The sequence below is a fragment of the Melanostigma gelatinosum genome, assembly GCF_949748355.1.
Source record: "Melanostigma gelatinosum genome assembly, chromosome: 22".
Lineage (NCBI taxonomy): Eukaryota > Metazoa > Chordata > Actinopteri > Perciformes > Zoarcidae > Melanostigma > Melanostigma gelatinosum.
Window position 1 is genome coordinate 17,099,372 of NC_136655.1, and position 16,220 is coordinate 17,115,591.

At 46.1% G+C, this 16,220-nt stretch overlaps 1 protein-coding gene across 6 annotated transcripts in view; it reads left to right on the forward strand.

The window, feature by feature from the left end:
• LOC306795995 (pleckstrin homology domain-containing family A member 5-like) overlaps positions 1–16,220 on the forward strand; it is a 227,039-nt gene that overhangs the window by 179,105 nt on the left and 31,714 nt on the right. For 5 of the 6 annotated variants that reach the window (XM_079294750.1, XM_079294754.1, XM_079294751.1 and 2 more), the window contains 6 exons: positions 138–253; positions 762–1,880; positions 7,124–7,410; positions 9,155–9,393; positions 10,753–10,836; positions 12,835–12,954. In XM_079294750.1, coding sequence (XP_079150876.1) covers positions 138–253; positions 762–1,880; positions 7,124–7,410; positions 9,155–9,393; positions 10,753–10,836; positions 12,835–12,954 — 1,965 coding nt within the window. The remainder of the gene's footprint in view (positions 1–137; positions 254–761; positions 1,881–7,123; positions 7,411–9,154; positions 9,394–10,752; positions 10,837–12,834; positions 12,955–16,220) is intronic. The other variant, XM_079294755.1, reaches the window with a different exon arrangement.

A 16,220-nucleotide genomic window follows, 5' to 3' on the forward strand; every position in this document is an offset into this window, starting at 1 on the left:
CCCCCCCTCTCTCTCCTCTCTCTCTCCTCTCTCCCCCCTCTCTCCCCCCCTCTCCCCTCTCTCCCTCTCTCCCTCTCCCCCTCTCTCCCCCTCTCTCCTCTCTCCCCCCTCTCTCCCCTCTCTCCCTACACTACCAGGCGACTCACCCCAACATGCGGACCTATTATTTCTGCACTGACGCGGCCAGAGAGATGGAGTCGTGGATGAAGGTCATGACGGATGCGGCCCTGGTCCACACTGAACCCGTCAGAAGGTCGGTGCCCAACACAGGGACCGAGGCCCTAAATATATAAACAGACAGCATGAGGACTGTCTTTCATAGACAGAGGAACACGTCTTTGGGTGTCTTGAAAAGCGCTATAGAAAATTGATTTATTATTTTTTTATTATTAACACCTGTCCAGTGCTGAATGACAACAGCATCCTGCCTCAGCTGTAACAGTTCCACACACACAACAACTCAAACTACAGCGAGGAGGGACCCGAACCCATCTATAAACCATATTCAGAAGTTTAGATCATCTGAAAAAGTTTCAAAGTTAGAAAGCTCTGCTACTACTATTTCTCCAACCTATACACACACACACACACACACACACAGTACATCCACACAGCGTGTGCTGGAGCTCATGTGTTCAGAGAGTATCAGAGTTTAAAGTCTTGGGTGTGAGTATGTCCTGAGGGACGGGCCAATAGAGGGACATCTCTGACAGCTCTTAGGAAACTCTACTCTTTGTCACCCTCTCCATCTCTCTTCTCAGACTGGACAAGTTGAAAGTGGATCAGCGAACACCTCAGGAGTTGAACAACTTACTAAACCACAGAGTCCTAACCCGGCCCGAGATCCAGAACAATGAACGCAACCGTGAGCCTGTGCGACAACACTCCTTATCGCGAGTCGACGACAAACGGCAAAGAGACCCAGAGAAAAACAATGGCCAAAGGGAGCGCGAGTACTACACCTTACAGAGAGACGGGGACAGGTACTCCCTGAAGAGGGACGGCGTGAGATACATGCTGCAGACGGACGGAGAGAGGTATCTCCTCCACAATGACAGGGAGAAGTACATGCTGCAGAAAGACGGGGAGAAGTCCTTGCTGCAGAAAGACGGAGAGGAGTACGCAACTCACAAGGATCTGGAGAAGCATGCTGTTCAGCACGTAGACGGAAAGGGCAGTGTGACGCCAGCAGAGGACAAATACGCTCCGACTAAAGATGGAGAGAAGTACCTGCTGAAGAAGGATGGAGAAAAATATGCACTGCAAAAAATGGGAGAAAGGCACACAGTCCAGAAAGAAGGACATCGATACGTTCCCCAGAGAGAGGTGAAGAGACAGCTGTCCCTGAAGGAGACGGAGAGGTACGGCATAATCAGGGAGATGGACAGTCGATATGCTACCATACAAGTTGTGGACAAATACGGCACTCTGAAGGCAGTGAAGAAGTACAGTACGCTCCGAGAGGGGGATCGATACGCTGCTCTCAGAGATGCAGGGAAGTATGCTACGGTGCGTGGGGAGAAGTACGGCTTCCAGAGAGACCTGAGTGCAGAGAGGTCTCTGACTAACATCAACAGCATCATGCTGCAGCCGGCTCAGGCCGCCGCCATCGCCGCCACAGTGTCGGCATCTCGCCAGGGCCAGGCCGACCTCAAGGTCCACATGCCTGCGCAGGTCAACGGCTCAGGGTCCGCTGTGGGGGAGCAGCCTGGGGAGTGCAGCCCGGGAGAGATGGACAGCAGCCGGGCTCTGGGTCCAGGGAAGTCCCCTGCTCCCGTCCAGGAGCCAGAGAGGGGCCTGTCCAGGACCAACTCCATGCAGCAGCTGGAGCACTGGGTCCGCACACACAGGACCAGAGGACAGGACGATGACTCCAGGAGGTGAGACCGACCGACGTCTGCATGTGTGCTTACATAACTGTGCTGTTATTCTTGGAAGCATTTGGGTATCACGATAATGCGCTCGTTCTGCCCACTTTCTCTTTCAAGGAATTTTCTAGAACGTTCCAGGTTCTGTATGTTCTGTATGTCGCCCCACCATTCAGAGCCTGGGTACAACCAGCCTGATGAAGAGACTGGATTTCATTTCATTCATTCAGTCTGAGGGTTTGTGATGTTCTGTTTGGGAGGGCAGATGATCCTAACCGGTCAGTGACTCATCTGTCCTGCTGATGTCCGTGTCGACACAGAAGCCACAGTAGCTGCTGCTAGCAGTCAACGTAACGCTTTAACAAAGACCAGTGAGATGTGTTGGTTTGAACTCACCATTTCATACTCACACCGTTAAAGTTCAGCCTTTAAAGCAAACCGTTATTCACACATCATGAGCTGCAGCTCCACAGTCAGTCCTGTGTTCTCTCTCAGCTCTGTGTTTGCTCTCTTCTGATAGAAACGTCTCTTTAGCTGCTGAATGCTCGTCTCTGACTGTCTGTCTGCTGTTTGCTGAGCAGGTAGAGTACTGTGGCTCTTCAAAGCTCTTCTCTGAGCACGAGAGCGCTCAGAGTGAGGTCAAAGGTGAAGCAGGGGGCTGTAGAGATGAAAGACTCTATGAAGCTCATAAACACAAGGGCAGCTGCCCGTTGAGCTGATCATCCTCTGTCGCTCCATCACTGCAAGCTTCTCCTCTCACGCTGTCCTTTCAGACATCATCTCACAATAAGTCACAGCAGCTTTAAGAGTTGTTTTACTTTAAAGCAGTAGCACCTCACACACGCTGGCCACCATCTTTGTGGTCATCCTCCTCCTGTCACGAGATTTCCCTCTCACGAGTCCCCATCTGACACCAGCAGTGATCTTCAGACTCCAGATGATAAGTGAATTCATCTGCCAACATGCTTTGCCAATTGTAATTATATTATTTTGATGACTTATGAAACTGCATCATTGCAGTGCATTAACTTCATAACTATCATAATGTAACTTATGTCATAGATGTTACACACAGAAATAACTGTTTGAAGCACACTGCACTGAACACTGCCCTCCGCGTGTTCCTCCCACACGTTAAGACCTTTCTTCATCTCATCCCGTCCGTCTCCTGGTTCCCAGCGTACCTTCTCTGTCTCTGCTCTGAGCTGGTGGGCCGGCGGCAGCTGAGAGCACTTTGTGTCATCACAGATGTGTCTCATGTGGGAGCGTTTAGCCGGCTGAACCGAGCAAAGTGATGTATTGTTCAGTGCTGCTGTCCCCTTCAAAGACCTGAGTAGCAGCAATGCTCCCCGATGGCTGATTCTCCAACACTGACAAACTGCTTCAAACTGCTTCATGAACTTTGACTGCAGCTACAAGCTCTGATCTTGCTTTAGGTGACAGACTTTAAATACATGTTGTAGTTTGACGTTGGTCTCCTGTCACATGTGCTGCTGCTCTGTGTCCTCAGACAGCCTGTCCAGAGGACACTCTGCTCTGTGTCTTCAGACAGCCTGTCCAGTGGACACTCTGCTCTGTGTCTTCAGACAGCCTGTCCAGTGGACACTCTGCTCTGTGTCTTCAGACAGCCTGTCCAGAGGACACTCTGCTTTGTGTCCTCAGACAGCCTGTCCAGTGGACACTCTGCTCTGTGTCTTCAGACAGCCTGTCCAGAGGACACTCTGCTTTGTGTCCTCAGACAGCCTGTCCAGTGGACACTCTGCTCTGTGTCCTCAGACAGCTTGTCCAGTGGACACTCTGCTCTGTGTCCTCAGACAGCCTGTCCAGTGGACACTCTGCTCTGTGTCCTCAGACAGCTTGTCCAGTGGACACTCTGCTCTGTGTCCTCAGACAGCCTGTCCAGTGGACACTCTGCTCTGTGTCCTCAGACAGCTTGTCCAGTGGACACTCTGCTCTGTGTCCTCAGACAGCCTGTCCAGAGGACACTGTTGGGAACGTAAAGGAGCGTGTTTGGGTTATCAGCATTTAAGAAACTGAATTCTTGACATCAATAGAATTATTGATGTATGTAACAATTATTAATGATTATTAATAAAAACGGGGCACCACCCTGCGAACAGGGACCAATAACCAAACGATAAAACTAAGTCTCATAATTAGTAGTCACTCATAATGTCAATAGTCTGCGTATGACTATACATTCAGTGACAGTGAAGGTTTTTAAGTTCGAGCACAGGCTACTACATACAGGTTCATCAAATACATATGCACAAGTAATCACAGACGACTGCTCCTTAAAGTATAACAGAGTTTATTAAATCAAAATAATAAATGATCAAATCAATTAATATTGCAACCAACAAACGTTATCATACAATTTTATATGCCTAAACTAAAGAATGAATAAAATGGATGAGGGTGTATGTCTGTGTGTGTGTGTGTGTGTGTGTGTAAAGAAAGGGGAGTCTTAAAGCTACAGCTAAAGACTACAAAGATGGCGGCGTCGAATGACGCGGGCCAAAAGGGGAGGGGCCTTAAGATACTACAACTAAACTACCACCAGATGGCGGAGTCGAGTGACTCGGACAAAATGGCGGCGAGACTGCTGTATGTAATCACGTGTGCCGATGCACACGTGTGTTGTGAGGCGATCGTTTGAACGGGGTTCCCCCAGGGGCAGAGATAGGAGCTGTGTATGCGTGTTACGTGAGAGGAGGAATAAAAGGAAAAGGAGCGAGAACTCGACGTGCATCACACTTCGGCGTGCGATGTTGTAGGGAGCCTGAGTTTGCTGGTTCTATCATGCATAAGTATACCGCTGTCGTCTTTGAACTGCCGGTAACTTATGCCGTGCTAAGCCACGCACCTCAGCTCACTCACAGAGTCGAGTTAATGAAGAGAGAACTCCCACACGGAGTGGAATACAATGAATGAAAATAATCCCAAATAAACAGTCATAGCAGTTAATACACAAATACAGCGGAGCTTCTCTGGTCCGCGAGGAGTTGCGCAATATCTCGATATCACGCGACAGTAACTTAAACACACAAAAACACGGGAATATCAACATATAAATGAATGACCTGAATTAAATTTAAGTTAATTTAAGCTAAGCTATGCCCAGATACCATGAACCTTACTTGTCGATGCTTCGTTGCAACGGAAAAGTGTTTGTGGGGAAGTTGTCCTTTTTCCTCGTCAGGAAGGGGCACAGGGGTAGCTTGCTGGTCGGCGCGGCTTTGCAGCTGGCGTCGGGCCGTCATGGCGTGAGCTCGCTCTGGAGCGACACGCAGACGTGATCTATCCTCGCTGCAGGGAGGATGATTTTACTTCGGTTATAGACGACGTGGTCCGTGCGTCTTACCGGGAATCATCGGTGGAGGATTGAGGCTTAGTCGTCTTTCCTCCTGCCGGTATGTGTGCACAAAAGAAAAAGCGGGAAGGAATCGTGGAAGGGATTCGTCCCAGCGGAGTAAGGGGCCTTAACTCAGAAAAAGAAAACACGGCTGTTTCGACCAGCGAAATGGCTTTGTGACCTGACAGGGTTTGAGGGTTTGAGGGTTTGAGGGCCGCGGCTCCCTCGTGGCCTTTGGTTGCCAGCGTCGTGCTGGAGGTAGGAGGCTGGTGTGTCTTCATATGTCCAAGGACGGGTCCCAGGGCGAAGAGGGCGATTTTAGCTGTGTTGGTGCTTATAAGCGGGCCTCTGCGCACAGCGGGAGGCTGCTTTTCGGCCAATGGAGAGTTTGTGTCAGTTTGGCCGGAGGCTGGAGGTGCGGTCATCTCAAGGGGGCAAGGATCAGACTTCAGGTCAGGGAGGAAAGCATGTGAGGAGCTCAGCCAGCCCGGTGGTGGCGCACAGACCCCAACAACACTCTGCTCTGTGTCCTCAGACAGCCTGTCCAGAGGACACTCTGCTCTGTGTCCTCAGACAGCCTGTCCAGAGGACACTCTGCTCTGTGTCCTCAGACAGCCTGTCCAGAGGACACTCTGCTCTGTGTCCTCAGACAGCCTGTCCAGTGGACACTCTGCTCTGTGTCCTCAGACAGCCTGTCCAGTGGACACTCTGGACAGGCACTCTGCTCTGTGTCCTCAGACAGCCTGTCCAGAGGAAACTCTGGACAGACACTCTGCTCTGTGTCCTCAGACAGCCTGTCCAGAGGACACTCTGCCGCTCTGAGAGTCTCGTGCTCTGGAACAGTTCATTCAAACAGCGCTCCACAATCTCCAAAGTCCAGTTTGTGACGGACCCGATGCAGCTTACATTATCGGCTTTGTTGTTCTCCGTCGCGTTTGGACAGAAATATGCGGCCCAAGCCCCCCGCTAGTGTACAGTCTGCATATACAGTCACCATGGACGATGATTATAGTGACCCATGAGAGTATAACTGGGATCCATGAAGACCACAATCATCAAGGCATGGTGAGTGTGTAGATGAGTAACACAGCAAAGGTTGCGATAGAGCCGTAAAACATTACAGTGGCTAGCAAGATGATCAAGATGATCAACAGGATCAAGTAATAGAAGGTCTTTTAGCTGGAGGGGTTAGGGGTCAACAGGCATCTGTCCTGCTGAATGAGTTGAGACTGATTGCGTGTCAGATTGAGGGTTACACCTCTGCATGAGCTCTACACTAAAGCTTACCAGAAAATCCATTGTGCAGTAGAGATATTGAATGTTCCCGGTTTCCTCTATTGTCCAGACATGCCTATTATTGTGGAGGCCTTATGCATGTAGTGGAGCATCGTCCACTGTTTCCTCTTCCGTCTTCTTTACTGTTCTGCAGTCTGATAAAAGGACCAAACATGTGTTTTGCTCATTTTGGTCGATTGTGCTTCAAAATAATGAGAGTCAGATGCAGCCATCCTTAAGGGTAAAGCAACAAGCAGCACAAGCAGCACAAGCAGCACTCCAACCGTTTGGTATTTTCTGCACCTTGACAGCTCTGTGTGGTATGTTGGTGCACAGGTGAGAGGCTCAAACAGGTGAGAGGATTTCTGGTGCAACAACTTGGAACAAATGTGCAGAAATAATGAGCTGGATTTGATAAGTCAGGTCAGAGTGCCGTGTTGTGTGTGGCTGTCCACTGTGTGTACCTTCTTTAAATCACATGCAATGACACCATGCTGCTACAGGATGTCCCATCAGACGGGTCTGCATGTTTATGGAGACACCGGATTACCAGAGAGCCCCCCCCCCTTTCCTAACTACTGACTGACTACTCACAACTCATCAGTCGGTCTGTTTTCCCTCCCAGTGTAACGTCCTACCAGACCTTGCCCAGGAACATGCCCAGCCATCGTGCTCAGATCGTGCCTCGTTACCCGGAGGGCTATCGCACGCTGCCCCGCAACAGCATGATGAGGCCCGATAGCATCTGCAGCGCGGCGGGCTCTGTGTATGACAGGGCCCTCCGCCCCGCCTCCACCTCCACCATCACCACAGCGGACAAGAGGAGGTCGATGAGGGATGACACCATGTGGCAGCTGTACGAGTGGCAGCAGAGGCAGGCCTTCTCCAGGCAAAGCCTGGCTCCGCCAACAGGTACTGATACCACAGACAGAGAATACTACTTCCTGTCTTGCAGTAAGAGCAATGACAGGGGAGGTTGGAGTTCTCCACACGAGCCTGTAGTTGGCTCAGACAGCTTGCTAACTCTGACCACATCCTCCTCACAACAAAGCAAATCCTGTTCAATGTCATTCCTACTTGTTATTCATATTTTATGAAGGATTTCATTCCTTGCCACATTACAGTTCGTGCTGGTAATGAGGCCCCGCTATTGGGTCCAAGCAGGAAACTGGGGCCCACGGCACCAGGGGGGTAATCTGGTCCTGGAGAGAGACACTCATATCATATAACCTGTTCATAACTTAGTGTATGTATAACTAGAGACAACAATGGAATCATGAAACAAAAGGTCTACTTTTAAACAGAAATTACAGTCTAACCACATCAGCACAGGCAGAGACAGACGGGCCCACATGTGGTAAACATGCAGTTAGATAACAGATGAATCGAACATTCGGACTGATTTAAGTAAATTAAGACTGATTATGGAAGTTCACCTCACTTGTTGTCCCTGCTCAGCCTGCTGTAGTGTCGTACATTTGTGTCTTCCACCTCCTGGCCTTTTAATGCACACGATTTGTTCTTTCTCTCAATTCTACCACTTAGCTAGATTAAAACCTCAAAGGGCAAACGGGAGCAGATCAAACCCTGTACTCAGATATAATCACATCCCCGTGCTCTGCTTAGAGTTGGCCTGAGTCATCTGGGTCTTTTTAGACTTTGGGACATAAAACCGGAACCTTAACAGTGTGTGTAACGTGTTGTAATTGTCATTTTGTGTTGTAGTTTCAACCATCAGCTGTTATACCAGCTAGCTTACTGAGCATGTCACTAAACCTGTGTGAGCGTGTTCGCTCTTTCTCACTTGATCCCAATCAGTTATATTATTTTTGTAGAATGTTTGATGTTATCATTTTATAAAAGTATACCTGGATACTGATATGTAGCCCACATTATATCTCTCTATTCCCCTTCTTTAACCTCCAGACTCAGACGATGTCTCAGCATTAGATGAACAAAAACAATAAAGGGTTTATTCTAATAAAGGGTTTATTCTAGTAAAGGGTTTAGTCTAATAAAGGGTTTATTCCAATAAAGGGTTTATTCTAGTAAAGGGTTTATTCTAATAAAGGCTTTATTCTCGTAAAGGGTTTATTCTAATAAAGGCTTTATTCTAGTAAAGGGTTTATTCTAATAAAGGGTTTATTCCAGTAAAGGGTTTATTCTAGTAAAGGCTTTATTCTAGTAAAGGCTTTATTCTAATAAAGGCTTTATTCTAGTAAAGGATTTATTCTAGCAAAGGCTTTATTCTAGTAAAGGGTTTATTCTAGTAAAGGCTTTATTATAATAAAGGGTTTATTCTAATAAAGGCTTTATTCTAGTAAAGGCTTTATTCTAGTAAAGGCTTTATTCTAGTCAAGGCTTTATTCTACTAAAGGCTTTATTCTAGTAAAGGCTTTATTATAATAAAGGTTTTTTTAGAATAAAGGCTTTATTCTAATAAAGGCTTTATTCTAGTAAAGGCTTTATTATAATAAAGGCTTTATTCACATGTCTCTGATTTTGTGTTAGAAAAGTCTGAGACATGCTTTTGCTGAAATAGCCTCAATGATATAAATTCGTCATTAATATTTTGAGTTGTTTTTTCTTTCTGTTTTGAAACAGAAGTTTAGTGTCATGACCATCACAGTGACTTTCTCTCCTCCTGGTGTTCCAGCCGTGGGTCATTATGGTACTCTGCCCAGCACCAAGACCATGGGTAACATCTCTGAGCACGCCGTGGCACACTCCATCCCCACCTCGCCGTCCCACGGCTCCCTGGCTCCCTACAGCACCTTCTCCGCTCCTCGCCAGCAGCTCGCTCACAACCCCAGCAGCTGCCACTCCGAGGTGTCCTCACCCGTCTTCAGGGAGGACGTGACGCAGGACCACTGGCACAGGACGCACCTCACCAAGGTAGAGGGCACCGGAAACTGACTCAAATGATGTGTCGATTAAAAGATAATACTTCCTCGTTAACAATTCAAGTAAAATCAGAGATGATAATGTGTAGTACGAGGCTACCTGCTCCTAACCCATAGGGGTCAGCATGTCCTCTCTGCACTGGGTCCATACACTCTAAATGTACAGCCATCAGTTAGCTGCTCACTATCAGCACGGAAAGAATACTCAGAACTCAAGCCGACTGTTCAGAGCCGGTCACATAATACTGGTATCTCATGAGCATCACGTGCTGCGGCGGCTTACTGTGTGTTTACTGCGACGCTGATCGGTCTGTCTACACTTTGATAGTTTATACTTTACTCAATGTGAAGAGGCAGAAACGAGAAAACAATCCGCAACTTCATCTCGGTCGACACTCTGTGTGTGTCGGTCTGTGTGTGTGTTCGGGTCTCTGGAGCAGCTGCTCTGTGAGCTGTTCATCCAGTTCTGTTGTAGCAGTAAACTGAATACAGGATGAAATGGCTTTAAGACAGATATTCATGTTACTTTTGCCTGTTTTAGTTTAACATTGTGCTGCCTCAATGCAATACGTTTCTGTAGCAGCACAATTCAGCTCCGGTGACATTAATTGAGTCCAATCACTGTTCTGTGTCTGCTGACAAAGAGAGCAGATGTTGGCCAATAGATAACAGGATGATGTTCTGGCTGACTGCTTCCTCTTGTTACCATCTCGTTTTAATAATGCGTCTCTTTGATGCAGTCATGTTGCTCTCTGTTAGTGAATACATCCAGATAAAGGCCATCTGTAGGAGCGGTCGATCAATTAACGCGCATTCTCTCGTAGTGTCAATTCAAAACTTTCTTTTATTCCAGAACAGCATCAAAAGCATACATGGAAGTCATGTTAAACAGAAAAACCCGCTTTGTCTCATAATGCGGTTTCGTAATGTGTAATGCATAATGCGTAATGCGTAATGCGTAATGCGGTTGAAAAATAGTTCGCCCTTCCGCTCTCTAGTCGAAAAAACACACCTGCACGTCCTCAGGTGAGGTCTACATAAAGAGTTAACGCCCCCTGACGTCATCATTGCGTCATAATCATTTCGGCAGTAACATCTTAACAGGTTTAAGGAAATCATAATTAGCATGGTTTGATGTACAAGCGGTAGCATGATTATAATTTCCTTAAAAGTATAGAATCTACAGGTAAAACACAAATCAGAGTAAAGGCTTCTACAGCATCACAATGTTTGCATCAGCTAATTCACTACAAATCATGCATTACTGTCAGTCATTATGCATGTTATTCATTTATTATTATGAGTTCAATAATCTTCTTAGTTAAATCCACTCTAATCCCCCCCCCCACAGCACGGCTATCAACCTGACCGGCGATCCATCGCAGTCGGGCTCCCTCCTCAGTCCATCACCCCACAGACTCTGCAAGGCAAGACGGTGAGTGTTGTTCTGCTCCCTCACACTCATGCTGTGAGATCCACTGTCCCTGGTTTCAGTAAATTTACAGAGTCAAGAGAAGTTTGAGATTATTTTCACATAAAACAGGGACAGCCGTCCATCGCTGACATGAAACACTCACACATCCATCAAATGATGTGTTCTCAGAGCCTCTCATTGCTGGTTTTTCTCTTTGTCTCAGCAGAACCAATGTAATTACTGACAATGACATTGTCTCCAAATGACAGCACACACACACACACACACTCTCTCTCACACACACACACACACACACAGCAGAGTCATGAGGCCAATGAAAGGCTGACACATTTTCTCTCAAGTGGACAGATTCTAATGAATTCTCTCAGACGCAGTGTATTTCCAGGCTCACTTAGCCTCATGTCAGATGAGAGCGTGTGCCTTCATCCTTCATGTAAAGGTTAAGATTCCAGCTGTGTTATTCTCTTCAGTCTGTTTGGAGAAACAATCCTCTCCCTTAAAGCAGCAGCAACACCATCATTCATTTGAAGCAAAGTGTTGGTCAGCAGGCAAACGTTAAGTCCATCACTCACTCTCCTTCTCGCTCTGTTTGGGTCTCCAGCACCTCAGAGAGCTCCCTGGATCTTTAGCTGGACGCTCCTCATCAGAAGATGAGACTCACGAGCTCTGGAGCGCTGCCTCTACGAGTGACCCTCTCACATTACATACAGTCATTTGAGCCATTGTTAATATGAAGATGTTGATAAATGCAGCTTAAAGTCACTAATCAATGTTTGTAATATCTGTGACAACCGTCACTGTGGGGGCAAAAGGGTAGCGGAGAGACACAGGGAGCAGAAGGATATGAATGGTGATTTAATAACTAAAACAACCAAACGTACTTAACAGGGAACACGGCAGACGACCAACACAGACAGGGAACACGGGGTTTAAATACACTGGGGGGGTGCAGGTGATTCAATCATGGGCGGGGCAAACAATCACACAGGTGGGAAAACACACAAAGGCAGGAAGTGAAGTGAACACACAAGAGGCAGGGAACTTCAAAATAAAACAGGAAACAAACTAAACACAAATCACCCATCAATCAAACGATGAACTGTAATGAGAAAGGGTTCACTTGTAATGATGAAGCTAGTGGGAATTATCCCGACTCTACAGTTCTTCTGAGCTTTTCAGCCTTTTTGAGCGTATTGTTTTGGTCTTACAGCTTTACTGTACTCTCATCTGCTTCAGTATGACCTCAAACATGCTCTGATACATGTACACTACATGGCCAGCAGAATACAGCTGCGTCTGAGAGAGTTGATGCTGCCGTTGCTTTGTGCCTGCTGTATAGTAAAGAGGTAACGCTCGCTTGTTAGCCGGAGCAGCTTCATAAAGCATCAGTATGTTAGCTGTGGATTCTTTTTGTCCCCGATGGCTAAGAATGACGTTTTGAACTGTATTAGCAACACAGATAACTGTCATGAATATTTCAAACCAAGCCTCACATCTATGTCTGTGTCAGTCCCAAGCCTCCTTTGAAGTGGTGTCTTTTAAACCCCAGAACTTCGACACCACCTTGCATGGATGCAAAGCCAGAGGGCTGTCTGATGGTGCATGCTGAGGTTCTGTTCCCACTGTTTATTGTGTTCATGTCATCTGTTCTCTCTCAACAGAGATCCTGATCTCAATCAGCTTTCCTGAATGAATAACTAATTATAAAATAACTGATGAAACTAGATGTAGAAAGAGGAAATGTGAGGCTGGGGTTGACCTGTCTACAGAAGCAACATAGTCATCAGCGTGAAATATACTTCTGCCTCCAGATTGACAATAATGGGTTTAACGGGTTAGAATCTCTTTTACTGGACAATGAATCATCAGGTGAAGTAGTTGCTCTCCTCTTGAGGCCGTCCGAGTCGCTGCATCATGTCTGATTTCACTGAGTGGACGGTGCTGTTGATGTGGTCAGTGTGGCAGCTCTTCCTCTTTCCTGTGTGTTGCTCTGTGCAGCCCGAGGAGCTGACTCTGGTCCTGATCAAGCTCCGCCGGCAGCAGGCGGAGCTCACCAGCCTGCGGGAGCACACAGTAGCTCAGCTCATGGCCCTGGGGTTGGAGGGGCCCAACGCTAAGGTCAGCACTAAGTCTGTACACTATGTGTGGGTGCATGTACACAGTGGGGCTTTGTTTGTGTGTATTTGCAAGGGGAGCTTCTTTGCATGAGACTGTTAGTTATCTCCAAATTAAATTGCTTTCGGTGTGTTCTGAGAGATTCTGTGAGTTGAAGACTGTGTACTCACTGCGACTCAAGCTATTCTCTTTGTGTTGGTGATTAAAGACCAACGGTCCGTCAGTACGGTCCACACGGAAACATCTCAACCACTGCTGGATGTACCGGCATGAGATGTTGTACAGACTCAAAGAAGACGTGATGAGCAGGTTGAAGGTTAAACAGCTTCTACAGGAGACGTCAGCACAGAATGTGGTTCCATCAATCATGTTCACCAGACGATGGATCCTTCTGACTCTGACGGTCTGCTGATCACAAACAAGTCCACATTTTCAGAGGGATTGCCATGAAACGTGGTTTGATGTTAATGTTAATGAACTGTAAAACATTTGGTCCAACACACTGGAAGACAAATGGATTCATGGTTAAGCACCACAGAACATGTGGTGCACTCTCAAAATATAACGACAACAATAATACAGGAACATATGACAGGTACCTGAGAGTATACAGACATCACATCAGGTACTAACCTGATAGTATACAGACATCACATCAGGTACTACCCTGATAGTATACAGACATCACATCAGGTACTAACCTGATAGTATACAGACATCACATCAGGTACTAACCTGATAGTATACAGACATCACATCAGGTACTAACCTGATAGTATACAGACATCACATCAGGTACTAACCTGATAGTATACAGACATCACATCAGGTACTACCCTGATAGTATACAGACATCACATCAGGTACTAACCTGATAGTATACAGACATCACATCAGGTACTAACCTGATAGTATACAGACATCACATCAGGTACTACCCTGATAGTATACAGACATCACATCAGGTACTAACCTGATAGTATACAGACATCACATCAGGTACTAACCTGATAGTATACAGACATCACATCAGGTACTACCCTGATAGTATACAGACAGCACAGGCACATGACATGTTTGACCAGTTGCAGGCCATGTTGTATTTTGGGATACAAATCTAACATTTTGCTATCAGAACACGGCAAATTCAATTTCATTGAGAATTGTTGATCTCTGGGCTTTGTTGTGCATCTGTATATGTGTGTGTGTTTGAGCACGTGTGTTTCTGTACGTGTGTGTTTCTGTATATATGTGTGTTTCTGTACGTGTGTTTCTGTACGTGTGTTTCTGTATATATCTGTATTTCTGTACGTGTGTGTTTCAGTATATATGTGTGTTTCTGTACATGTGTGTTTCTGTACGTGTGTGTTTCTGTACGTGTGTTTCTGTACGTGTGTGTTTCTGTACATGTGTGTTTCTGTACGTGTGTGTTTCTGTACGTGTGTTTCTGTACGTGTGTGTTTCTGTATATATGTGTGTTTCTGTACGTGTGTGTTTCTGTACGTGTGTTTCTGTACGTGTGTTTCTGTACGTGTGTTTTTCTGTATATATCTGTGTTTCTGTACGTGTGTGTTTCTGTACGTGTGTGTTTCTGTACGTGTGTTTCTGTACGTGTGTGTTTCTGTACGTGTGTTTCTGTACGTGTGTGTTTCTGTACGTGTGCTTCTGTACGTGTGTGTTTCTGTATATATGTGTGTTTCTGTACGTGTGTGTTTCTCTACGTGTGTGTTTCTGTACGTGTGTTTCTGTACGTGTGTGTTTCTGTATATATGTGTGTTTCTGTACGTGTGTTTCAGTACGTATGTTTCTGTATATATGTGTGTTTCTGTACATGTGTTTCTGTACGTGTGTTTCTGTACGTGTGTTTCTGTACGTATGTTTCTGTATATATGTGTGTTTCTGTACATGTGTTTCTGTATGTGTGTTTCTGTATGTATGTGTGTTTCTGTACGTGTGTTTCTGTATATATGTGTGTTTCTGTACGTGTGTTTCTGTACGTGTGTTTCTGTATATATGTGTGTTTCTGTACGTGTGTTTCTGTACGTGTGTGTTTCTGTACATGTGTTTCTGTATGTGTGTGTTTCTGTACATGTGTGTTTCTGTATATATGTGTGTTTCTGTACGTGTGTTTCTGTACGTGTGTGTTTCTGTACATGTGTTTCTGTATATATGTGTGTTTCTGTACGTGTGTGTTTCTGTACGTGTGTTTCTGTACGTGTGTGTTTCAGTATATATGTGTGTTTCTGTACATGTGTGTTTCTGTACGTGTGTGTTTCTGTACGTGTGTTTCTGTACGTGTGTTTCTGTACGTGTGTGTTTCTGTATATATGTGTGTTTCTGTACGTGTGTTTCTGTACGTGTGTGTGTTTCTGTACGTGTGTGTTTCTGTACGTGTGTGTGTTTCTGTACGTGTGTGTTTCTGTACGTGTGTTTCTGTATGTGTGTGTTTCTGTATATATGTGTGTTTCTGTACGTGTGTTTCTGTATATATGTGTTTCTGTACGTGTGTTTCTGTACGTGTGTTTCTGTACGTGTGTGTTTCTGTACGTGTGTGTTTCTGTATATATGTGTGTTTCTGTACGTGTGTTTCTGTACGTGTGTGTTTCTGTACGTGTGTGTTTCTGTACATGTGTGTTTCTGTATATATGTGTGTTTCTGTACGTGTGTTTCTGTACGTGGGCACTACTCCTGTCCACACATGTTGACTTGAGGTCTGTGCGGTTGTGGTTCAGGAGAGCATGAAGAGGAGCGGAGGCATCAAACAACATGTAGATCATGAGCGGCTCTGTGTTAATGCTTCAACCTGATCAGGTCTACGGTAGCTTGTGTTGAGTAAGTTCATCTGTGATGGACAGCAGGTGTGCAGTCTGTCTGCTACACCAGCAGCGCAGCATGCTGCCACGTGTCTTGGACTGAATGCTTGAAATTCAGTCAATTTCATAATTCGTGTTGCAGAATATAAGCTAACTGCTGACAGCTTTACCTTCTGCCTGATAGAAGCTAACCAATGTAATATATATCTGTACCATTTGGGATATTGTTGCTGTTAAAGGTTGCATTACTGTAAAGTCATCTATTGTCTGAAGTGAACAGTGACATCATCGTCACATTAGTTCTGGGGTTTTGTTGGCTGTAGATATGTACTGAAGGATTGGGCCAGCCCTCCATGTCCATATTAGGAGGATCCAGCTGCCTCTCCTCCACAGAGCCATGCCCTGTCTCAGCCTGCTCCTCTTCATTCATGGTGCTCACCACAGCTACAAGTCCAG